This window comes from Crocuta crocuta, unplaced genomic scaffold, assembly GCF_008692635.1.
Source record: "Crocuta crocuta isolate KB4526 unplaced genomic scaffold, BGI_CrCroc_1.0 scaffold26, whole genome shotgun sequence".
In the NCBI taxonomy this organism is placed as follows: domain Eukaryota; kingdom Metazoa; phylum Chordata; class Mammalia; order Carnivora; family Hyaenidae; genus Crocuta; species Crocuta crocuta.
Window position 1 is genome coordinate 12,067,602 of NW_027532249.1, and position 26,378 is coordinate 12,093,979.

The following is a 26,378-nucleotide window of genomic DNA, read 5'->3' on the forward strand; positions in this document are numbered from 1 at the left end:
TGCTTTGGGTCCACACTCATACAATTCCAAAGGAAAGACTGGAGGGCTGAAATACGTTGCCAACATTTTATTTGCCACTTAAGGTCATGTTTTGTAAGAATCGCCTATCAACAAATCTTGGTATTAAAAAACAAAGTCTATAGCCTTTTCCAAGAAGACACTTGGCCATCATACACACACACACACACACACACACACACACAGTTGTCCTTAGTTTTCTCATTTCACCACGGAACTGTGAAAACTTCTTTCCTGGCCAGCGTCTAACCCTGACTGGAGATTGTCCTATGTCAACACTCAGTGAATTATCCTGGAGAGTCTGCTGCGAGCCAGCCTCTGTGCTGGCCTAGAGGGCCTCTTCCAGAGTACAGGGGCAACAATGAGTGAGACATGTTGTTCTCCTACTCATGTGAAAAAAAAAAAAAAGTCTGATTTCCAGGACCATGTCACAATCAAAAAAAGAGACATACCAACCCCAAATGTGGACACAGTAAAGAAGAGGGCTTCAAAGGAGATTTCAACATTCTCCTCACAGCAGTTGATAGAACAAGTAAGTAGAAAAATCAGTAGGGATATTGTAGACACTATCAACTAACTTGACTTCATTGATGTTTATGGACTGTTTCACCCAAGAGCTATAAATACACTCTTTTCAAGTACATTCGGTACATTCACCAAGATAAACTATATGCTAGGCCATCACACAAGTCTCAATAAAGGGCTCCTTTAAAGTGCTTATGTTTTTTTTAAAAGTTGGTTTTTCTTTTTTTAATGTTTATTTTTGAGAGAGAGAAGAGTGGACGAGCTGTGGAGGAGTAGAGACAGGGAGACAGAAGATTCAAAGTGGGGTCTGCTCTGACAGCAGACAGCCTGATGAGGGGCTCAAACTCCCTAACTGTAAGATCATGACCTGAGCTGAGCCAGGTCATAACCAACCCGAGCCACCCAGGAGCCCCCTAAAAAAAAGTTTCTAGGTTGAAAATTCATGATCTAAGCTTCCACTTCATGGGGGTAGAAGTAGAGCAGATTAACCCCAAAGTAAGTAGAAGGATGGAAATTATGACTGGAAAGCAGTGAAACAGAACATAGACAGATGAAAGAGAGGATCAGTGAAACCAGGAGCACATCAAAGCTGATCTTTCTACTCTTGATGGAATAAATGCAAGTACATTGTTTGGCAGAGGTCATCACTGTTAATAGAGGCTGCCTGGTAGAACATGGGAATCAGACACAAGTGGGGTGTAGACTCAACCCACTGACTTGGCTCAGAGCACAACTGAAAGGGAGCCTTCTAAGGCCTTTTCCTGCCCACTCTGCTTGCAGTTGTCCACCGTAGTTAGATCACCAGAGATGTAATAATCTTCCTGAGGGTTTCCCAAAGCACACTTGAAAGTCTGCTATTCCTCTTGTCCACTTCTTAGTCCCCCACACAGGACCTCAATTTGGTGGGAGTATGCTGTTAAGTTATATGTGACACTCCCATCCCTGCACTGCAAAGATAAAACGTGGGTTGCCTCTTTGTCCACATAGACTGTTCCATATAATATTACATATTGTGTTTTTAGATTATAGAGCCATAGAATGGTAGAGACCAGAAGGGAACCTTCAGGTTCATCTAATTCACTAAAAACTCACTACGGTTGATGCTTCATGTTTCTATCAGAGTAGCATTGGCTTAGGCCACTGGAAAGAAAGCTATACAGACCCTGGTATCAGGAGAATAATCTATAACAAAGTAATACTTCTCACTTTTTTGAGGCCAGGCTTTTACCAGCAGAAGTTTCTTGGCTATGAAGCCTCAGTCAGCCTTGTGGTTGGTGACAAAGTACTAGGTTGTGAGGTTGGAAGGGGCTGTTCCCAAGATTGAGACTTTGTGGAGAAACCAAAACTCTGGGTGGGGGAGGTTCACACCCACTAGCTGATGTGCTTGTGTGTTTACAGCTCACTGGAGTGGTGAGTCCAAGTACTTCTAAGGTCCCCGGTGTACTTATAGTATGCTGTCCAGGTACAAATGTGCGTTGGGATGTGTGTTATAATACGGGATTTGGGGACTTGTGGCTCAGGCTTCAGGCATCCTCTTTCCAGAATATACCTGTAAAGGAAGTTAAGGTGCAATGGAAGCTGAAATTCTTCTCTAAAATATATACACTTTATTTATCTGACATGTTCTATTCTGTTTAATGATAACCATGAAGATTCAGGGTATTTGCTACAAATCACTGCATGTGATTTTGGCTTTCCCAAAGGGATGTTTTGAGACTGGGTGCAAGACAGATTGGCCCCTGGCTTCAGGCTACCGCAGCAGCCATCCACACTAGTGTCACCTCAGTCACACACAGCCACAGAACTGCATCCTACTTCGAGTCCCAAAGGAAAAACTTGAGCACTGTATGCAGAGAATTCCAATGACTTGAAAAATATTGGAGAATGGTGATAAATGTTACCTCTTTTTTATAATTTTTTAAAGTTCATTTTGAGAGGGTGAGAGCAAAGCACAAGAGCTGGGGAGGGGCAGAGAGGAGACAGAGAATCCCAACCAGGCTCCACACCATCAGCACAGAACCTGATGCAGGGCTGGAACTCCTGAACAGAACCATGACATCATGACCTGAACCAAGATAGAGATCAGAGAGTCAAGAGACTCAACCAACTGAGCCACCCAGGCACACTGATAAAGGCCTGTGTCTCCCTCTCTCTCTGACCCTCCCCTGCTCATGCTGTCTCTCTCTCTCAGAAATAAATAAAACATTTAAAAAAATTTTTTTAAAAGATGTGGAGCAATATGGGCTCTATCCTCGGGTTACCTTAGGACACCCTATGGCTGATGGTGTAGTGAGTCATCATTTATGGGAAGAGCCTTCTGCTGCACATGTTTTTTTAGACCTTCCATGCAAGGCAAGCTTGTCTTCTCGGGCTGTAACCACAAGCTTCTGTGCAAGAACCTACTTCTTAGAGAAAATTGAGCTTTCAAGTTTTGAGTCTTTGGAAGCACAACCAATTTATTGCACAGAAAGGGAATCAAGAACAGTGAACTCTGACAAAGTGGTGTTTTAAGCTGCATCATCCAAGTTAACAAGCCCCAAGTGAACTCATCCTAAAGAAAACTTGTCTTTGAGAATTTCCCTTCCCAAAAAGGCAGTGAAATGTAGGAGTAATTTTCAGTATGATTAAATTACTATTTCTTTCTAAAGCAGTCAGCTATCTACATCTTAGCCAGACAACCACAACCAAGGGTTTGTAATTGTAAATTCTCATAAACGTGTATATTGGTGGTCCCCCACTTTCTCTGCCTGATACTTTGACTTGTAAGAGGCAAGGAATCAAGATGTGTAAAGATCCCTCTGGGTTCTCAAAAGAGTGAGAGAGAGTGTGTATGTGTGTATTATGTCCTCAGTGTGCATATATATTCACACACAAACATGTAAACACACATCCAGAAGTCAGCATTCCAGTACACACTGGAAAGTTATTCACCTAACTGTGTTGCAGAAGGATTTACTCCCTCAGCATTGTGATGAAGCAGCTCAATGAGTTGATTTCATTGTGGCAAAGATAACAAGCCTACAGGGAGATGCTGCATTACACACCACTCTGAAAAACAGCTGCTTTTTATTCAAAGAGCAGGCACAGCTTTTATACAGTGCCTTTTTATCCCAGGACAAATGACATGCTTCAGTTATGTTTTTTACATTTCTCTGCTGCTCTTGGGTAAAACTTCTGCGTGACTTGCAAATAACACTCTATTTCTGTTTTGTTAAAAGAAATTGGAAAGCTGGACAGCCAGATAACTGGGGTCATGGCCATGGGCCAGGAGAAGACTGTGCTGGGCTGATTTATGCTGGGCAGTGGAATGACTTCCATTGTGAAGATATCAATAACTTCATTTGCGAAAAAGACAGAGAGACAGGTAAGTAGGAGAGGGGATTTAAGAGTTAGCTGCACAGCTTCTGTTCTGTTAAATGGTGAGGGGTAGAAGGCTCTGCAGTCGGGTTCTACAGCCTGTGGTTCTGCCACTTATTGGTGGGGCAGCTTGTTAATCTCAGGGGAATAATAATAGTATCTTCTTCATGGGGATGTCATGAGACTTTGTTAATAAACGTGCCTAACTTATAGGAAGTAAATATTAGATTAACTGTTCTAGGTCGCTATCTCATAATATTGTCAGTTAATAAATAAGGTACTAGTGTTCTATCTTTTTTATAGAGTTTCACACGTAGACAATTTAGTTGGCTAAGATTTAATTCCATGTGTATTTACTGTGCATCTACTATGAGTCAGATGCTATGCCTGATAATGGAGGGAAATAGGCTTAGAAGCTTTTCAGGGGTATAGACCAAGAGGCAGGCTTTTGTGTATACTTTTTTTTTATTCCAAAAGATACCTACCTAAAGTTTCATTCAGTACATGACCCTTATCAGAATGGGTATCTTAGTTTTCTTCATCAGAACTAGAGTTAAACATTTATGGTAGGAGAAGGAGAGAAAGGGGTGTGAATCCTCATGAGTATGGATTTCTTTTCAGGGCTATGAAATGTTCTAAAATTAGATATTTCTAAATTGTACAAATCTGAATATACTAAAAGCCACAGAATTGTATACTTTAGATGGGTGAATTTTACTTGTGAATTATATCTCATAAAGCCTTTATAAAAATGGTGGTAGTAAACAAAAACCTCAAATGCATTTTGCTCAAACTATTATTTGTAGTAACTGTGGCACAAATTATCCATACATCCATTCAACAGACATTTATTGAATACCAGACACTGATCCCCAGTGCCACAGGTCTTGAGACTCACAAGGAACTGCCAGCCTGGCCAGTTGCAGGGGACAGTTACAAATATCTAAACAAGAAATGACAGCTTCTGATTCATGATGGCATGTCCCACAGACACACAGAGTCTGCAGCTACATATGGAATGAATGCCTCCGAAAAAAAACTTAAACCTGGCTGAGCAACTGCTACACACGAGGCAAACAAGAATAAAAACCACATCGAAGGAGGTAGAAGAGGCTGGGACACAATCTTGCCATAAATCCCACCCTCCCGCACAGTGATGTCCCAGTCAGAAGAGAATTCAGAACCCAGAGCTTCTCCCCAAGAAGAGAAGGGTTTGAAGCCCCCAACCGATACCCCAAGTTTTAAGACTTGCACCTGAGAGACAAGCCCCCAAAACCTCAAGCTTTGAAAACCAAAGAGGCTTGCATTCATGAGTCCCACAAGACTATAGCAAACTGAGAAATGGGGTCTTAAAGGGCCTGCACACTTGGACTCACCAACCTCACAGCCCAACCCAGAGGCAGCCAACTGCACCCAGATTTTACCTGAAAGAAGCTCATTTGCTTATATTAAAGCATAGGCCTAGGGGGCAAGCATCTACCATAACACACACATCTAGGACCCTGCTGGATTACTCTCTAGGACCTGACAAGCACCATCTTTACTCTGCCGCCGTGCCCCCCCCTCCCCCGGCCCCATCTTGCTCCACAGCACCAGTATCTCCAAGATAAATGTCTGGTGCCTTGGTTTTTGCCCAGGGGACTGCCCTTGATAACCTAGCTCCAGAGGCCAGGGAGACTTGGGTTCCTGGGTTCTTTGGGGCTGTATCAATCAGACCGTTCTTGGCAGACTACCACCCTAGGATACTGCGCAGACAGCAGGCTGCAAGACACCCTCAGTCATTCCATGAAAGAAGCCTGTTTGCTTGTCCAGGAGCCTAAGGGGCAGGCCTCTGGTTTAGCACACATCTAGGAATCTGTCGATGTGTTCTTCAGGAATAGAGGCTGGTGGATTCCCTCAAAGTCACTCAAGTTCATTGATGTCTCTCAAAAAGGAGCTGAGATCCTTGTCTGGTGCCCCAATTTTTGCAGCTGCCATCAGGGAACAGCTCTATGACTTGGTACCAGTGGCAAGTGGGGCTTTTGCTCATGGGGTCCCAGAGGACTAGACCAGCAGAGAAAGAGTTGTTGAACACGGATCACCCCCAGGGCACAGCAAGAGGTAACAGACCCAGGAGATTGGTCTATCTGTGAAAGACACCTGTTAGCTTATCATCATGGCTGCAGTTGGAGGCACAGGCTTATAATTAAGCACACATCTAAGGACTAATTGTAAGCATTTCCAGAGACCTCTCCCCAGAGGGCAGTCACTATCTCCATGTTCCCTGCTGTGCTCCAGAGAACCAGAATCTCCTGGTGGGCTAGGGACTCAAGCCACCTCTTACATATGTCTGGTGGGCTAGGGAACCTATCAGGTTTGGCACACATCTGAGGTGCTCCTAGGGAACAAAGGCTGGAGGACACTTTGTTCTCTCCTTGTGCCTCATGACAGCCCACTGGTATCTCCCAGAAAGGAGCTTGTACATCATGTGGAGCCCTGATTTTGCAAATGCCACTCCAGATCACCTGGCTCTGTGGCCAGCAGACCTTACACTCGAGGTCCCACACAACTGCATATATTTCCCTACTTTAAACACTATTGCCTGAAGATCTGGCTTCCAGTAAGCCTGAATCTAGATCTTCCCCTTTGGGACACTGACAGTCTCCTTACTGAGATCTTCCCCTTTGGGACACTGACAGGTCTTGGCACACCCTCAACTATAGGGAGCTATTAAAAATAAAGTAGGCTACTTGGATGATAAGAAGGTTTGAGAGACATCGAGAGCTAGAGCAGGGTTGACGATAACCTTGCCTACACAAGGTTAGAAAGCTTATGAAAGAAATTGAAGAAGACACAAAGAAATGGAAAAACATTCCATGCTCAAGGACTGGAAGAAAAAATACTGTTAAAATGTCAATACTACCCAGAGCAATCTACACATTCAAAGCAATCTCTATCAAAATAACACCAGCATTCTTCACAGAGCTAGAAAAAAAAATTCTAAAATTTGTATGGAACCAGAAATAGCCAAAATAATGTTGAAAAAAAAAAACACAAAAAAACAAAGCTGGAGGCATCACAATTCCATACTTCAAGCTGTATTACAAAACTGTAATCACCAAGACAGTATGGTACTGGGACAAAAACAGGCACATAGATCAACAGAACAGAATATAACCCAGAAATGGACCCACAAACATATGGCCAACTAATCTTTGACAAAGTAGGAAAGAATATCCAATGGAATAAAGACACTCTCTTAAGCAAATGGTGTTGGGGAAGCTGAACAGTGACATGCAGAATGAACCTGGACCACTTTCTTACACATACACAAAAATAAAATGGATGAAAAACCTAAATGTAAGACAGGAAGCCAACAAAATCCTAGAGGAGAAAACAGGCAACAACCTCTGACCTTGGTCGCAGCAACTTATGAGACATGTTTCTGGAGGCAAGGGAAACAAAAGCAAAAATGAGCTATGTGGACCTCATCAAGATAAAAAAAATAAAATAAAAAATAAACTTCTGCACAGCAAAGGAAACATTCAGCAAAACTAAAAGGTAACTGATGGAATGGGAGAATATGTTTGCAAATGACATATCAGATAAAGGGCTAGTATCCAAAATCTATATGGAACTCACCAAATTCAACACCTGAAAAACAAATAATCCAGTGAAGTAATGGACAGAAGACATGAACAGACACTTCTCCAAAGAGGACATCCAGATGGCCAACAGACACATGAAACGATGCTCAGCGTCCCTCATCGGAGAAATACAAATCAAAACCACACTGAGATACCACCTCACGCCGGTCAGAGTGGCTAAAATGAACAAACCCAGAGACTCTAGATGCTGGCAAGGATGTGGAGAAACGGGCACCCTCCTACACTGTTGGTGGGAATGTAAACTGGTGAAGCCCCTCTGGAAAACAGTGTGGAGGTCCCTTAAAAATTAACAATAGAACTCCCCTATGACCCAACAATAGCACTGCTGGGAATTTACCCACGGGATACAGGAGTGCTGATGCACAGGGGCACATGTACCCCAATGTTCATAGCAGCACTCTCAACAATAGCCAAAACATGGAAAGAGCCTAAGTGTCCATCAACTGACGAATGGATCAAGAAGATGTGGTTTATCTATACAATAGAATACTACATGGCAATGAGAAAGAATGAAATCTGGCCATGTGTAGCAACATGGATGGACCTTGAGGGTGTTATGCTGCGCAAAATAAGTCAGGCAGAGAAGGACAGATACCATATGTTCGCACATATAGGTGGATTAGGAGGAACTTAACGGAGGACCATGGAGAAGAAGGGGGAAAATGGGGAGAGGGAGGGAGGTAAACCGTGAGAGACTCTTGAATGCTGAGAACAAACTGAGGGCTGATGGAGTGGGAGAGAGGGGAAGGGGGGTGATGGGCATGGAGGAAGGCACTTGTTGGGATGAGCACTGGGTGTTATATGGAAACCAACTTGACAAACTATTTAAGAAAAAAAAAAGCCACAATGAGATACCATGTCACACCTGTAGAATGGCTAAAATTAACCACTCAGGAAACAAAAAATGTTGGCAAGGATGCAGAGAAAAGGAAACCCTTTTGCAGTGCTGGTGGGAAAGCAGACTGGTGCAGCCACTCTGGAAAACAGTATGGATGTTCCTCAAAAAATTAAAAACAGAGCTACCCTATGACCCAGCCATTGCATTACTAGGTATTTATCCAAAGGATACAAAAATGCTGATTCAAAGGGGCACATGCACCCCAATGTTTATAGCAGCATTATCGTCAATAGTCAAAGTATGGAAAGAACCTAAATGTCCATCAATTGATGAATAAAGAAGATGTGTATATATATACATATACATACATACACACATACAATGTAATATTACTCTGCAATAAAAAAAAAGTGAAATCTTAGCATTTGCAACAGTGTGATGGGACTAGAGTGTATTATGCCAAGCGAAATAAGTCAGAGAAAGACAAATATCATATGATTTCACTCATGTGTGGAATTTAAGAAAGCAGAAAATGAAAATAGGAGAAAAGCAAAAACAAGATAAAAACAGAGAAGGAGACAAACTATAAGAGACTCTTAAATACAGAGAACAAACTGAGGGTTGCCAGAGGGGAGTTTGGTGGGGCGATGAGCTAAATGGGTGATGGGCATTAAGGAGGGCACTTGTTGGGATGAGCACTGGGTGTTATACGTAAATGATGAATCACTAAATTCTATTCCTGAAATCATGATTATACTATATGTTAACTAACTTGGATTTAAATTAAAAAAATTTTTTTAATTAAAAAAAAAAAGACTAGGAGAGGTAGTTAGTTATTCCTCTAATACATAGAAACCAACACAGAGGTTTCAAGCAAAATGAAGAAACAGAGAAAAATATTCCTAAAAAAAGACCAAGATAAAACTTGAGGGGGGGAAAAACCTTCATAAAATGGAGATAAGTAACATACCTGATAAAGTGCTCACAGTAATGGTCATAAAGATGCTCACTGGAATACCAGGGAAGATGGCAGAGTAGGAAGACCCTGAGTTCACCTTGTTGCAAGGACACATCACGATAGCATCTACCACCATGTGACTAACTCTGAAAACAACCCGAAAAGTGGCAAAACAGACTTTCTATAGCTAATCATGGGATGCCACATCATAAAAGGTAGGAAGGGCAGAGACATAGTTGGAAACCAAACCCCGACTATGATTAACTGAAAATGGGAGGACATCATATCATTGGGACTCAAACTCCCCAGTAGGGAGTTTGAAAATCAGTGGGGCTCAAACCTGAGGAAAGCTGGAAGGCACTAGGAACCTGAGTCCCCATCCTAAAGAACCAGCAAAAGAAACATCAGTAAAGCAAAAAGACAACCCTGTGAATGAGAGAAGATATTTACAAATAATAGATCTGCTAAGGGATTAATACACAAAAACATATAAAGAACTTATACAACTCAGCACCAAAAAAAAATTGTTTTGATTAAGAAATAGAAAAATTGTTTTGATTAAGAAATAGAGGACCTGAATAGACATGTTGCCAAAAAAGACATGCACATGGCCAACAGACACATGAAAAGATGTTCACCATCACTGATCATGAGGGAAATGCAAATCATAACCATCAGGAGATGTCACATCACCCCAATCAGAATAGCTAGGCTAGTATCAAAAAGATAATAAATAGGGGCACCTGGGTGGCCCAGTTGGTTAAACATCCACTGTCAGCACAGAGCCTGCTTCAGATCCTCAATCCCCCTCTCTCTCCTTGCCCCTCCCCTGCTCTAGCTCTCTCAAAAATAAACATTAAAAAGATAAGATATGACAAGTTTTGGTGAGAATGTGGAGAGAAGAGAACCCTTGTGCAAAATTGGTGGGAATGTAAATTGGTGCAACCACCGTGAAAAGCAGTGTGGAGGTTCCTCGAAAAATGATAAATAGAACTACCATATGATCCAGTAATTCCACTACTGATTATTTACCCAAAGAAAAATAAGGCACTAACTTGAAAAAATATATGCACCCTTTATGTTTATTCCAGCATTTTTTATAATAGATAAAATATGGAAGCAACCCAGTGTCCATTGATAGATGAATGGATAAAGGTGTGTTTGTGCATGCGTGTATATATAGAGAGAGAGATAGACACATGCACACAGCGGAATACTACTCAGCCGTAAAAAATGAAATCTTGCCATTTACAACAACATGGATGGACTTAGAGGCACTATGTTAAGTGAAATAATTCAGAGAAGGACAAATACCATTTGACTTCATTTATATGGAATCTAAAAGATGAAACAAATGAACAGAGAAAAACACTCTTAATTACAGAAAACAAATTGGTGGTTGCCAGAGGAAGTTAGGTGGGGGGATGGGCAAAATAGATAAAGAAGATTAAGAGGTACAAACTTACAGTTATAATATAAATAAGTCACCAAAATGAAAAGTACAGCATAGGGAATATAAACAATAATATTGTCAGGACATCATATGATGACATGATAATTATACTTATCATAGTGAACATTAAGTAATGCATAGAATTGTCAAATCAATATATTGTACACCTGAAACTAATATTGTATGTCAGTTATACTTCAGTTATAATTATTCAAAAAGATGCTCATGGAACTCGGGAGAGTGGATGAACACGATGAGAACTTCAGCAGAAATAGAAAATACCAAACAGAAGTCATAGAGCTGATGAATATAATAACAGAACTGAAAAAATATCTTAGAGGGGTTTAACAGCAGAATAGATGAAGCAAAAGAAAGGATCAGTGAACTCAAACACAGGACAGTAGAACTCACCAAAGTAGAGTAACAAAAAAGAGAATGGAAAAAAGTGAAGACACCTTAAGGGATTTATAGGACAATATTAGGTATACTAACATCATATTATTAAGAGTCGCAGAAGGAGGAAAGGGGGTGGCAGAAAACTTCTAAGCTAGGGAAGGAGATAGACATTCAGATTCAGGATGCCTTGATTGTTCCAAAGAAGATAAACCCAAAGAGACCAACACCAAGACACATTGCAATTGAAATGTCAAAAGTTAAAGACAAGGAGAGAATTTTAAAAGAAACAAGAGAAAAACTTGTTATGTACAAGGAAACCCCCATAAGACTATCAGATTTTTCAGCAGAAACTTGGCAAACCAGAAGGGAGTAACTAACTTTATATATTCAAAGAATATTTTTTTTAAATGCTCAAAGAACAGACCTTCCAACTAGGAATACTCTACTTGGCAAAGTTATTCAGAGTTGAAGAAGAGATCAAGTTTCCCAGATAATCAAAAGCTAACAGAGTTCATCACCACTAAACCAGCCTTACAAGAAATGTGAAAGGGACTTCTTTAAGCTGAAAACGGGGTGCTAATTGGTAACAAGAAAACATACAAAAGTATAAACCTTACTGGTAAAGGTAAATAGTAAAGGTGGTGGATTAGTCACTTCAAAGACAAAAGTAGTAAAAATAACTATACAGTAAGAATATACAAGATAAAAAGATATGAAATGTGACCTCAAAAATATAAAATGCGGGAAGTTGGAATAAAAATGTAGAGTTTTAGAATGCAAACTTAAGTTGTTACCAAGTTAAAAGAGACTGCTATAAGTAGTTATATATAAGTCTCAGGGTAACCACAAAGCAAAAATCTATAGTTGATGCACAAAAGTTAATGAAGTTAAGCATACCAGTAGAGAAGGTCATCAAATCACAAAGGAAGAGAAGAAAGGACTAGAAAGGAACTGTAAAACAACTAAAAAGCAACTTTTTAAATGGCAGTAAGTACACACCTATCAACAATTGCTTTAAATGGATTAAATTCTCCAATCAAAAGACACAAAGTGGCTGAATGGATAAGAAAACAAGACCCATGTATATGCTGCCAAAAAGAGACTAACTTCAGACATAAAGACACATACAGACTGAAAGTGAAGGGATGGAAAACCGTAAACCAGAAGAAAGATGAGGTTGCTATATCAGACAAAACAGACTTTAAACAGAGACTGTATGAGAGACAAAGAAGGGCATTCAATAATAATAAAGGGGTGAATCCAACAAAAGGATAGAACATTTGTAAATATTTACACCCAATATAGAAGCCCCTAAATATATGAAACACATATTAACAGACCTAAAGGGAGAAATAAACAATACAATAATAGCAGGGGACTTTAATACCCCACTTACATAAATAAATAAATCACCCAGACCAAAAAAAAAAAAAAAAAATCAATGGGGAATCATCAGCCTTAAGACCAGAAGGATTTAACCAACATATACAGAATATTCCATCAAAAAGCAACAGAATACACATTCATCTCAACTGCACATGCAGCATTCTCCAGAACAGATCACATATTAGGCCACAAAAAAATAAATTTCAATAAATTTAAGGAGATTGCAAGCCTATCAAACATCTTATGACCATAAAGGTATGAAACTAGAAATCATTTACAAGAAGAAAACTGGGATATTTACCAATATGTGAAGATTAAACAACATGCTATTAAACTACCAATGACTCAAAGGAGAAATCAAAAGTCAAAAAATTCTTTGAGACAAATGAAAATGGAAATAGAATATACGAAAAGTTATAGGATACACCAAAAGGAGTTCTAAGGGAAAAGTTCATAGCAATATATGAAAACAAGAAAAAGTCAGATAAACAAAATAAGTTTACACCTCAAGGAACTAGAAAATGAAGTCCAAAGTTAGTAGAAAGTAGGAAATAAAAAGCAGAACAGAAAGGAATGAAATACAGACTAAGAAGACAATATAAATGCTCAATGAAAATAAAAGTTTCATTAAAAAGATAAAATCAACAAAACTTTAGCTAGATTCAAGAAAAAAAGAGAGTGGACTCAAGTAAAATCAGAAATTAGAGATACTACAATTGATACCAGAGAAATACAAGGATCATAAGAGACTATTATGAACAATCACTAACAACAAATTTGGCAAGCTTAAAAAAATGGATAAATTCCTAGAAACATAAACCTACCAAAACTGAATAACAACGAAAACAGAATATGTGAACTGACAGACTAATAGTAAGGAGATTGAGTCAGTAATCAAAAACCTCCCAACAAACACAAGTCCAGGACCAAATGGCTTCACTGGTGAATTCTACCAAACATATGAAGAAAAATTAATATTAATTCTTCTCAAACTTTTCCAAAAAACAGAAAATGAAAGAATGCTTCTAAACTCATTATATAAGTCAGCATTACCTTGATATCAAAACCAGACAGCTATGCCACAAGAAAATTACAGGTCAACATCCCTGATGAACATAGATGCAAAAATCCTCAACAAAATCTGACCAAACTGAATTCAACAATATATTAAAAAGATCATCTACCAAGATCAAGTGAATTTCAAGGAGGCAAGGATGGTTCAACATCCACACATTAATCAATGGGATACACTACACTAACAGAATGAAGAACAAAACTAATATCATCTCAGGGCACCTGGGTTGCTCAGTTGGTTAAGCATCCAACTCTTGATTTGGTTCAGGTGGTGATCTCACAAGTCATGAAATCAAGCCCCACTCTCACATGCTGTCTCCCTCAAACCTTTTTTTTAATATCTCAAAAGATGCAGAAAAGCATTTGACAAAATTCAACCTCCATTTATAATAAAAAATAAATAAAATGGATATAGATGCCTCAACATAATAAAGGCCATATATGGCAAGCCCATAGCTAACATCATACTCAGTGGTGAAAATCTGAAAGCTCTTTGTCTAAGATCAGGAACAAGACAAGGATATGCCCATTCTTGCCACTTTTATTCAACATGGTATTAGAAGTCCTAAGCAGAGAAATTGGGGGTGGGGGAAGAAAAGGCATTCAAATTGGAAAGGAAGAAGTAAAACTGTCACTATTTGCAATGACATGATATTATATATAGAAAATCCTAAAGACTCCACCAAACCAAACCAAACAAAACCCCAAAACCTGCTAGAACTAATAAATGAATTATAGTAAAAGATACAAAACCAGTATACCAAAATCTGTTACATTTCTTTTTTTTTAGGCTTATTTACTTATTTTGAGAGAGTGGGCATGTGTGTGTGCATGAGCAGGAAAGGGGCAGAGAGAGGAGGAGAAAATCCCAAGCAGGCTCCACACTGTCAGTCCAGAGCCTAATGCAGAACTCAATCTCACGAACTGTGAGATCATGACCTGAGCCAAAATCAAGGTTGGACACTTAACCAATTCAGCCACCCAGTGCCCCCAAATCTGTTACACTTCTATACACTAATAATGAACTATCAGAAAGAAAAATTAAGACAGCATCTCTGTTTATAATGGCGTCAAAGAGAATAAAATACTTAGGAATAAATGTAGCCAAGGAGGTGAAAGACCTGTACACTGAAAACTAGAAGACATTGATGAAAGAAATGGAAGAAGATATAAAATAAATGGAAAGATATTCTATGCTCATGGACTGGAAGAATAGTGTTAAAATGTACATACTAGCTAAAAAATTCGGTCCTCACCCTATCAAAATTTCATAGGGATTTTTCATAGAAATAGAACAATCCTAAAATTTGTATGGACTCCAAAGAGCCAAAGAAATCTTAAGAATGAAAAGCTAAAGCATTTTGCTCTGTGATTTAAAACTACATTACAAATACAGTATGGTATTGGCATAAGAACAGACACATAGGTCAATGGAACAGAATAGAGAGCCCACAAATAAGCCTACACATATATCATTAATTAACTGACAAAAGAGCCAAGAAAATACAAGAGCAAAAGGACAGTCTCTTCAATTAGATACTGTTAAGCAGACTGGACAGCCATGTGCAAAAGAATAAAATGTACACCGTACACAAAAATTAACTCAAGAAGTATTAATAATTTAAGACCTGAAACCATAAAACTCCTAGAGGAAATCATAGTAAGCTTGTTGGCATGAGTCTTAGTGATGACTTTTTTAAATCTGACACTAAAAGCAAAGGCAACAAAGGCAAAAATACACAAATGGGACTATATCAAACTAAATATCTTCTGCACAGCAAAGAAAACCATCAAAAAAATGAAAAGGCAGCCCAAGTGTCCATCGATAGATGAATGGATAAAAGAGATGTGGTGTATGTTTACACAATGGAATACTATTCGGCCATAAAAAAGAATGAAGTCTTGTCATTTGCAGTAACAGGAAAGGAGCCAGAGAATGTATGCTAAGCAAAATAAATGAAGACAAATACCATATGTTTATACTCATGTGGAATTTAAGAAACAAAACGAACAAAGGGAAAAGAGAGAGAGACAAATCAAGGAACAGACTCTTTAATTATAGAGAACAAACTGATGGTTACCACAAGGGAGGTGAGTTGGGGGGTGGGTAAAAAGAAGATAGAGATTCAGAGTATACTTATCATGATGAGCCCTGAGTAATGTACAGAATTATTGAATCACTATATTGTACACCTGCAAAAATATAACACTGTATGTTAACTCTACTTGAATAAAAATAAATTTTTAAAAAGATTTGAATAAAAACCATGATCAAAAAAAAAAAAGGCCACTTACTGAATGGTAGGAGATATTTTCAAATCATATATCTGGTAAGTTGTCAATACCCAAGATACATAAGGGAATTCAAACAACTCATTAGCAAAAAGCCAGATAACCCAATGTAAAAGTGGGCAAAGGACCTGAATAGATATTTTTCCAAAGGTGCTCAACATAATAGTTGTCAAGGAAATTCAAATCAAAACCACAGTGACATATCACTTTACACCTGTTAGAATGGCTGTGCTCAAAAAGAAAGAAACAAGTGCTGGCAATGATGTGGAGAAAAGGAAATCCTTGTACACTGTTGGTAGGAATGTAAATTGTGCAGGTGCTGTGGCAAACAACATAGAGGTTCCTAAAATATTAAAAATATAATTACCATATTATCCAATAATTACACTTCTGGCCACTTATCTGAAGAAAATGAAAGCACTAACTCAGAAATAAATATGCATCTCTACATTTATTGCAGCATTATTTACAATAGCCAAATTATGGAAGCAACCCAAGTGTCTATCGATGATGAATGGACAAAGAAGATTTAGTATATATATATATTCAATGGAATATTATTCAGCCATTAAAAAGACTGAAATCTTGCCATTTGCAATGATATGCTGGAGGTAGAGGGTATAATGCTAAGTGAAATAAGTCAATCAAAGAAAGATAAATACCATATGGTTACAGTCATATGTGAAATTTAAGAAGCAAATGAACAGAGAGAGAGGGAGGGAGGGAGAGAAAGAAACAGTCTCTGAACTATAGAAAACTAAATGATGGTTACCAGAGGGAAGGTCAATGGTGGGGGGGAAGGTGAAATAGGTGATGGGGATTAAAGAGTGCACTTTTCATGATGGGCCCCAGGTGATGTACCAAATTGTTGAATCTATATACTGTACACCTGCAAATAATGTAACACTGTATGTTAACTGGAATTAAAATAAAAACTTAGGGGCACCTGAGTAGCTCAGTTGGTTAAGCATTCAACTCCTGATTTTGGCTCAGGTCATGATCTCACAATTTATGAGTTCAAGCCCCGAACTGGGCTCTGCACTAATAGTGCAAATCCTGCTTGGGATTCTCTCTTTCCCTCTTTCTCTGCTGCACCCCACCCCCACCCCTGGCTTGTGTGCACACTCTCTCAAAATAAATAAATAAACATTAAAAAAAATAAAGTTATCATAAAAAAAATTTCCCACCAAAACCATAAAATACCCAGGAATAAACCTAACCAAAGTGGTGAAAAATCTATACATTGAAAACTCTAGAAAGCTCATGAAAGAAATTGAAAATGACACACAAAAAAATGGAAAAATAGTCCACACTCCTGGATTGGAAGAATATTGTTAAAATGTCCATACTATCCAAAGCAATCTACATATTTAATGCAATCCATACCAAAATAACACCAGCATTCTTCACAGAGCTTTAAAAAAATCCTAAAATTTGTATGAAACCAGGAAAGACCCCAAAGAGCCAAAGCAATCTTGCAAAAGAAAATGAAGGCTGGAGGCATCACAATTCCGGAATTCAAGGTGTTTTACAAAGCTGTAATCATCAAGACAGTAAGGTACTGGCACAAATACAGACACAAAGATCAATGGAACAGAATAAAGAACCTAGGAAAGGACCCACAAACATATGGCCAACTAATATTTGACAAAGCAGGAAAGAATACCCAATGGAAAAAAGTCTCTTCAGCAAATGATGTTGGGAAAACTGAACAGTGACATGCAGAAGAATGAACCTGGACCAGTTTATTACACCATACACAAAAATAAACTCAAAATGGATGAAAGACCTAAATGTAAGACAGGAAGCCAACAAAATCCTAGAGGAGAAAACAGGCAACAACCTCTGACCTTGGTCGCAGCAACTTCTTATGAGATATGTTTCTGGAGGCAACGGAAACAAAAACAAAAATGAACTATTAGGACCTCACCAAGATAAAAAGCTCCTGCACAGCAAAGGAAACAGTTAGCAAAACTAAAAGGCATTCGATGGAATGGGAGAAGATATTTGCAAATGACATATCAGATAAAGGGTTAGTATCCAAAATCTATAACGAACTTACCAAACTCAACACCCAAAAAAGAAATAATCCACTGAAGAAATGGGCAAAAGACATGAATACATACTTCACCAAAGAAGACATCCAGATGGCTAACAGACACATAAAAAGATGCTCAACATCACTCCTCAGGGAAATACAAATCAAAACCACATTGAGATACCACTTCACACCTGTCAGAATGGCTAAAATTGACAAGTCAGGCAATGACAGATGTTGGCGGAGAAAGAGGATCTCTTTTGCACTGCTGGTGGGAATGCAAACTGGTGCACCTACTCTGGAAAATAGTATGGATGTTCCTCAGCAAATCAAAAATAGAACTAACCCACGACCCAGGCATTGCACTACTAGGTATTTTTTCCAAAGGATACAGGTGTGCTATTTCCAAGGGGCACGTGTACCCCAATGTTTATAGCACTGCTATCAACAATAGCCAAAGTGTGGAAAGAGTCCAAATGTCCATCAACAGATTAGTGGATAAAGAAGATGTAGTATATAAAAAATGGATTATTACTCAGCAATCAAAAAGAATGAAATCTTACCATTTGCAACAACATGGATGGAATTACAGTGTATTGTGCTATGCAAAATTAGTGATAGAAAGACAATTATTATGACTTCACTCATACATGGAATTTAAGATACAAAACAGATGAACATAAGGGAAGGGAAGCAAAAATAATATAAAAATAGGGAGAGGCACAAAACACAAGAGATTCTTAAATATAGAGAACAAACTCAGGGTTGCTGGAGGGGTTGTGGGTAGGGAGATAGGCTAAAGAGCCTTAAGGAGGACACTCGTTGGGATGAATCACTGGATTCTACTCCTGAAGTCAGGAGTAGTATGGCACTGTATGCTAACTAATATGGATGTAAATGAAAAGGTAAATAAAATTTTTTCCTATGTGTGATGACAAATGTTAACTAGACTTATTATGTGATCATTTCACAATGTGTACAAATACCAAATCATATTATACACCTGAAACTGTTATATGGCAGTTATATTCAATTAAAAAAAAAGAAAGAAAGAAATTACAGTAGAGGGTGAGAAGTGACCCAGGTTTGTCATTTATTTGCCTTGTTTGGCCACTTGGGATTTAAGTTGAGCCCAGAATGGGCTCCTTCAAGGAGAAATTTACCTTTTAATTAATCTATGAACTTAGAGGCATTTCTTTGAAAAACTAATTGAATGATGTATTTTGGAATCATTTCTATAAAAACACATGTTCCTTTTTTTGAATTGCACATTGTTATTCTTTAAGAAAAACTAACACCCATTATTTTTCCTCTCTTTTAGTACCATCATCTGCGTTATAATGGACTGTGATATAAAAACAAGAACAAATTTTCAGATGGTTCTCAAAGGCAAAGGATACTTCTTTCATTGCATCATCTTTTCACCAGATTGAAAAAAAGCACTGAAACAAATTAGTGAAAGAATTGATAGCTAGTTATCTTTACCATCCTCCTTTACTCAAGGATTTCAGAACTAAAATGTTCCCACAATATGATGTGTTGATTTTTGGTATGCAAATTGACTGAATCACATAGATTTTTCTCAGCCAGTAACTGCACAATTAAGCAAATCACATCTTCCAAAGTATGGATTGCTCCAATCAGAAAAAAAGACTATCATTGGTTGTTGAGCTTTAGAGAGAACTTAAACTATACTGTGTAAACAGTACCTTACATTTCTAAAATCCCAAATGTAAGAAAAATATGCAGACATACAGATATATAGGCCAACTCTTAGTAATGATATGAAATATACTTAAAGAGCTTTTAAAACTTTGTATTTTTGTATAAAATATTTGCCTTTTTACAATTTTTTCCTTTTCTTCCTTTTTTTTTTTTTGTCATCTTACCAATATAATACATGGAGCCAAAGAAAACAATAATGGTACTAATAAAAAAAACTCCTAGGGTTTCTTGTCAGACTTAATTCTACCCTTTGGCAAAGAATTTTTTTTCAGTTGTGGTTTTAAAAAAATAATATGTGTGTGTATATATATATATATATTTTTTTTTTAAATGTATCATTTCCTCAGAGGAGTCAATCACTTGAAATGTCTACAGATATCCTTGCAGGTTTTGCCAGGGTAGGTCAAGCCTGAGCATATACATGGCTCAGTCAAGTGGGCTGTGTTTTGAGCCCATCACCAGCCAACATTCTTACTGTGTGCCTGGCCAGGCCCAGAGAAAGTGGTCAACTCAGGATGTACTTCTACTTCATTTTGGTGGAGTTAGGGGTGGTGGAGAGGTATCTGTTGGGAAAGAATCTGGCTACCTAGAAAGTCCTGTTTTATGGCTGAGGTATGAATGTGCTTCGTATCAGACCCATAGCAGAGCTGCTAGTGACAGGAAAGTATGGCCTCACATCAACCAAGGCAGAGATGCAAGAACAATGGGGACAGCTATATGCTACCTGGAGAGTTTGTGTTTTCTTAAGTCAGGTTCCAAAAAACATAACTCCAAGGTACATGCATGATGAAATGCAAGAATCAACTTTTGGCCACTACATTGAACCGTTGCAAAGAACGTTTCCTCTGAGCCCGTCCAGCTTCTACTCCTTGACTTGCCATCAAAAAGTCTAACATGAAATGTGCTAAAACTAGGCATTAGATTAAATTAATGCTCAAAGGTAAGATTTCTATTCAATAGATTCCCTCTCCTCCCCTTTCAAGGAGCTCCCCAAGCAGTGCTGCTACCTATCCCAAATAAAAGGGTAAAAGAATAAAGACAGAGTTGACTTTCACACCTGCAGCCATGTGGACTACGTTGTCTTACCCCCTGGTCACCATTCATGCCATCTCTGCAGCCAAAAATGGCCATCTCCTTGCACCTTTATGCCCTGCTGTCCTGTCCATATGGCCTGGTCAGGTTGGTAGGACTCACTGTCATGTGGACCCTATGACACAAGGCAAGCACTGGACTCCAGTAATTTCTCAGGTCAAGACTTTCCATAGATTAAACCCAATCCCTCAAGACCTTTTATAAACTAAATCCAATCCACTTTCTCATCCTCTTCCTGTTTTTTAAGTGTCAATTCAGATTCATGCTCAGAAGCAATTTAAATGTGTGATGCCATCATCAGAAGGGAGTAGTGCTAGTTCCCACAGCTGAGGCCGTTCTCTCCAGCCCTCATCATAACTTACAGTGCTGTCATTTGTCAGGTACTATAAGAAGTGCTTCAGTCAGACCATCTCATGTCATCCTCCCAACAGCCCCATCGAGCAGGCCTTGCTACCCTCTCCATTGACAGAAAAGGGGAGGGTCTCAAGGAGGTAACATCACTTCCTAGGTCCCACCCTCACCAAGGAGTGAGACAGGATTCTGACTTGAGCTCTGAAAGTCCTAATGCTCTTTAGGAACCAGGGTCCTTCTTAATAACACACTGAATAAAGTCAGATGAATATCACACAAAATAAGATGCTTTATGTATTTCTCTGTACATTTAGTTCTTTATACACCAGATTTCTGTTCACCTACTTCCAACTGATGCTCTTTTGGGAGGAGAATATTAATGAGATATGATGAAGTCTATTCAGGCATCTAACCTGATACACACTAGGAGTAGAAGGAGAACAATATTCTTTCTCTTTTTTAAGTGTATTTATTTTGAGAGAGAATGCACACGTGGTGGGGAGGAGCAGAGACAGCAGGAGAGAGAATCCCAAGCAGATTCTCCACACTATCAGCACAGAGCTTGATGTGGGGCTCGAACTCAAGAACCGTGAGATCATGACCTGAGCTGAAATCAAGAGCTGGACACAACCAATTGAGCCACCCAGGTGCCCCACATTTTTCTTTCTAAATGGTTCTTGAAAGGATGAATGCACAACCAGGAGGGGAAAAAAACTATTTTCCTCTTCTATTATCAATGTTCATCATTTCCCCTCTGCCCTTCCAATTTGTAGGAGTTAAAATGTAAGCTAAAGCAGAGAAAAAATGATAATGGCCACTCCAATTTTAAAAGTCAGATGTTTAAGGAAGTAGAAAGCTTTATAAGTGAGGTAACAATGCCAAACTTGTTTTTTGCCTCAGATGACAAAGCTGGTCTTGAGAAAGTAAGCACATTAACTCATTCATGACTCAAAGAAGTCACACAAGAATAATAGTTTAAATGTTTAGCATTTTCACATAATCTCCTCTAATCATCATGCAAAATCTACTGTCCCTACTTTAGAAATAAGGAAAACTGAGGATAATTGGAAGACTTGCCTCTAGTCCACACTGCTGTCACAGTTGCCTTCAAAAATGCAAACCTGATCAGTTTCCTCATTCTTAATTCAAAACCCAACTCTATCCTACCCCATATCCCTAGCCTAAAATCTTCCAAAGGATCCCAGTTTCCCAACCACACCTCCAGCCTTTCCCCCAGCTGCAACCCCACCCTCCATCACCCATGCACCTAAACAGCCTTCTAAGCCACCTGCACCTTCCCCCATGCTCTTTCTCAACCCCATTGTCTACCTGGATACTTCCCCTGTCTTTTATACATGGAGAGTACCCTCTTTAAGTTTCAGCCCAAGCATCACTTCTTGTCTGAATCCTTTCCTGATAAATGCACTGTGACAGTAGAGCTGATTCCTCTTTCCATGCCAAATACTGTGCACAAGCGATCTGAATGAAACAGAAGAAAACTCCTTCACTGTGTTAGATGATCTACAGATTAGTTGAGACCTAAAAGTTATTGAATTGAGAAGAAAGAAAGGTGAATGTGGCCAGTCAGTTATGAAATCTTGAAAGAACTTAAGAGTGGGAGAAGCCACACAAGAGAAATGAAGGGATTCATGTTGCTAATAGTTGGTTATTGTACATCCAGTATATTGGATGTATGCATATTATGTATGTATCGGTCCATCAGTGTAAATGGAAGATAGAGTGAAAAGAATCTGATGATAAAACAGATTCATTCTATTACCAAAGTATGGCCCTGAGTCAGGGAAAAGCTTTAGAAACCTTTTCTAAATGGTGGTGTGATGGAGTATCTCTTTTCTTACTATTATACTCAACAATTTTACAAGTACAGGTTGACTTTTCAGGCTTTTTGAGGTGTTACTCTGTACAACAGTTCCATTTTCCTGGGAAGAATCCCTTAATGGCATGGTGTCATGTTTATTTTATAACTCACAAAGCAAGTGTTGAAAAGATTCTGCTTGGGGGCAAGATGGCGAAGAAACAGGGAGCTCCGTACATTTCACTCACCCCCATCTCTCAAACGGAGAAGGCCTGAAGCCATAGGAACCCTTACAGAATCCAGGAGTTTGGGAGGAAAAGGAGACAGAGTCTGCTAAGAAAACCTTATAGCGTGAGTGTGAACTGGGGAAGATAAAAATGGGCCAGGACCAGAGACACAGAGGGAGAGGAAGGAGCCCCCTTTGTGGGGAGCCATAGTGAGTCAAGGGGAAAAGAAAAAGCAGCTGAAACTGCTCAAGAAACTGTCTCTGGAGAAGAGGAAAACCTTGGCTCAGGACACAGAGGGATCCGATTTCCAGTTGTCCAGCTGACCTTGAGCGGAACGCACTGGTCCCAGGCGACCCCAGGAGAAACCACTCCTCTGCTCACCAGCTCAACCTGGAGGGTAAGTGGCACACCTGAAGCCACTCCACCGCTGTTCTGGCTCGGCTCCAGCTTGAAACTACTCAGAGGGACTCAGCCAGTGGGTTTATATTTCGGACAGTATCAACAGGGCGCAAGGATTAAGGTCTGGAAACGAGGCGTGACTTGGGACATGGAGCACACTTGTAGCACAGGGAGATCAGACACAAAAGAGGCTATCTCAAGAAACAAGCCAAAGTACACATGGTGGAGAGTCCTACATATGAGTACGGAAATGAAATAACCAAAGTCTCAACAGGAGAGACTAAGAGACACCATTCAAAGAACATTTCCTTAATGGACAGGCCCTGGACAGTCAAAGAGCCCTCTTTAATACAGCAGTACTCACAGGTGCAGAGTGCATAACAAGCTTTTAAAACTAACAAGAGACAGAAAGCTAACCAAAATGATGAAACAGAAGAACTCTCCTCCAAAGAAATTCCAGGAAGAAATGACAGCTAAAGAACTGCTCAAAACAGATATGAGCAACATAACTGAATAAGAATTTAGAATAGTCATAAGATTAATCGCTGGGCTTGAAAAAGGCATAGAAGACATCAGAGAAACTATTGCTATAAAGACTATGGAGCTTAAAAATAGTTGTGATGAATTAAAAAATGCTATAAATGATATGCATAATAAAAAGGAGGCATCCAATGCATGGACTGAAGAGGCAGAAAGGAGAATAGGTGAATTAGAAGACACAATTATAGAAAAAGAGGAAGCTGAGAAAAACAGAGATAAACTGATCCAGGGACATGAAAGGAGACTTCAAGATCTGAGTGACACAATCAAACAGAACAATATCCATATCATAGGAATCCCAGAAGAGGAAGAGAGAGGGAAAGACACTGAAGGAATCCTTGAACAAATTACAGCAGAGAACTTCCCCAGTGTAGGGAAGGAAACAGACACTGAAATTCAAGAGGCACAGAGAACTCCCCTCAGACGTAACTTGAATCGATCTTCTGCAGGACATACCATAGTGAACCTGGCAAGAGAGAATTTTGAAAGCAACTAGGGAGAAAAAGGCCCTAATATACAAAGGGAAACCTATCAGAGTGTTGACAGACCTATCTACTGAAACTTGGCAGGCCAGAAAGGAATGGTAGGTAATCTTCAATGTGATGAACAGAAAAAATATGCAGCCAAGAATCCTCTGGCAAGCCTGTCATTGAGAATAGGAAAGATAAAAAGTCTTCCCAAATAAACAAAAATGGAAAGAATTCATCANCCATAGTGAACCTGGCAAGAGAGAATTTTGAAAGCAACTAGGGAGAAAAAGGCCCTAATATACAAAGGGAAACCTATCAGAGTGTTGACAGACCTATCTACTGAAACTTGGCAGGCCAGAAAGGAATGGTAGGTAATCTTCAATGTGATGAACAGAAAAAATATGCAGCCAAGAATCCTCTGGCAAGCCTGTCATTGAGAATAGGAAAGATAAAAAGTCTTCCCAAATAAACAAAAATGGAAAGAATTCATCACCACGAAACCAGCCCTACCAGAAATCCTGAGGGGAACTCTATGAGGGAAATGTTGCAAGAAATGCAAGATACTACAGACACCACCAAAAGCATGAATCCGACAAAAAAACACAGTGACTCTAAACCCATATTTTTCAATAATAACACTGAATGTAAATGGACTAACTGCTCAAATCAAAAGACATAGGATAGCAGAATGGATAAAAAGACAAAATCCATCTATTTGCTGTCTACAAGAGACTCATTTTAGACCTGAGGACACCTTCAGATTGAAAGTAAGGGGGTGGAGAAATATATATCATGCTACTGAAAGTCAAAAGAAAGCTGGAGTAGCTATGCTTATATCAGACAAATTGGACTTTAAAGTAAGGGCAGTAACAAGGGATGAAGAAGGGCATTATAGAATAATTACAGGGTCTATCCATCAGTAAGAGCTAACAATTATAAATGTCTTTGCACCAAATACAGGAGTACCTAAGTACATAAAACAATCATAAACAGAAACAATCTTATGGACAAGAATGTGCAAATATCAGGGGAGTTTAATACTCCACTTACAGCAATGGATAGATCAACTAAACAGAAAATCACTAAAGACACAATGGACTTGAATGACACATTGGACCAGATGGATTTGACAGATATATTTAGAACTCTACATCCTGAGGCCATGGAATTCACTTTCTTCTCAAGAACGCATGGCACATTCTCCAAGATATCACATACTGGGACATAAAGCAGCCCTCAATAAATATAAAAGAATTGAGATCATACCATTCACACTTTCAGATCACAATGCTATGAAACTTGAATTCAACCACAGGAAGAAGTCTGGAAAACCTCCAAAAACATGGAGGTTAAAGAAAACCCTACTAAAGAACGATTGGACCAATCAGGCAAGTATAGAAGCAATTTTTAAAAATATGGAAACAAATCAAAATGAAAATACAACAATCCAAACTCTATGGGATGCGGCAAAGGCAGTCCTAAGAGGAAAGTACATTGCACTCGGGGCCTATTTCAAGATATTAGAAAAAGTGCAAGTACAAAATCTAACAGCGCACCTAAAGGAATTAGAAGAAGAGCAACAAGAGCACACCAAAACCAGTAGGAGAAGAGAAATAATAAAAATCAGTGCAGAAATAAATATAGAATCCAAAACAACAGTTGAACGATAAATGAAACCAAGAGTTGGTTTTTTGAAAAAATAAACAAAATTGATAAACCTCTAGTTAGGCTTCTCAAAAAGAAAAGAGGGAGCACCCAAATAGACAAAATCATGAA

General features: G+C 38.9%; 1 protein-coding gene across 1 annotated transcript in view; it reads left to right on the plus strand.

Annotated features, from left to right (window-relative positions):
• The window catches only part of COLEC12 (collectin subfamily member 12), a 200,939-nt gene extending 180,178 nt beyond the window's left edge, over positions 1-20,761 (plus strand). Inside the window, exons 9-10 of the mRNA XM_077778209.1 lie at positions 3,762-3,907; positions 19,304-20,761. Coding sequence (XP_077634335.1) covers positions 3,762-3,907; positions 19,304-19,323 — 166 coding nt within the window. The 3' untranslated portion in view covers positions 19,324-20,761. The remainder of the gene's footprint in view (positions 1-3,761; positions 3,908-19,303) is intronic.
• Positions 20,762-26,378: the final 5,617 nt, after the last annotated feature.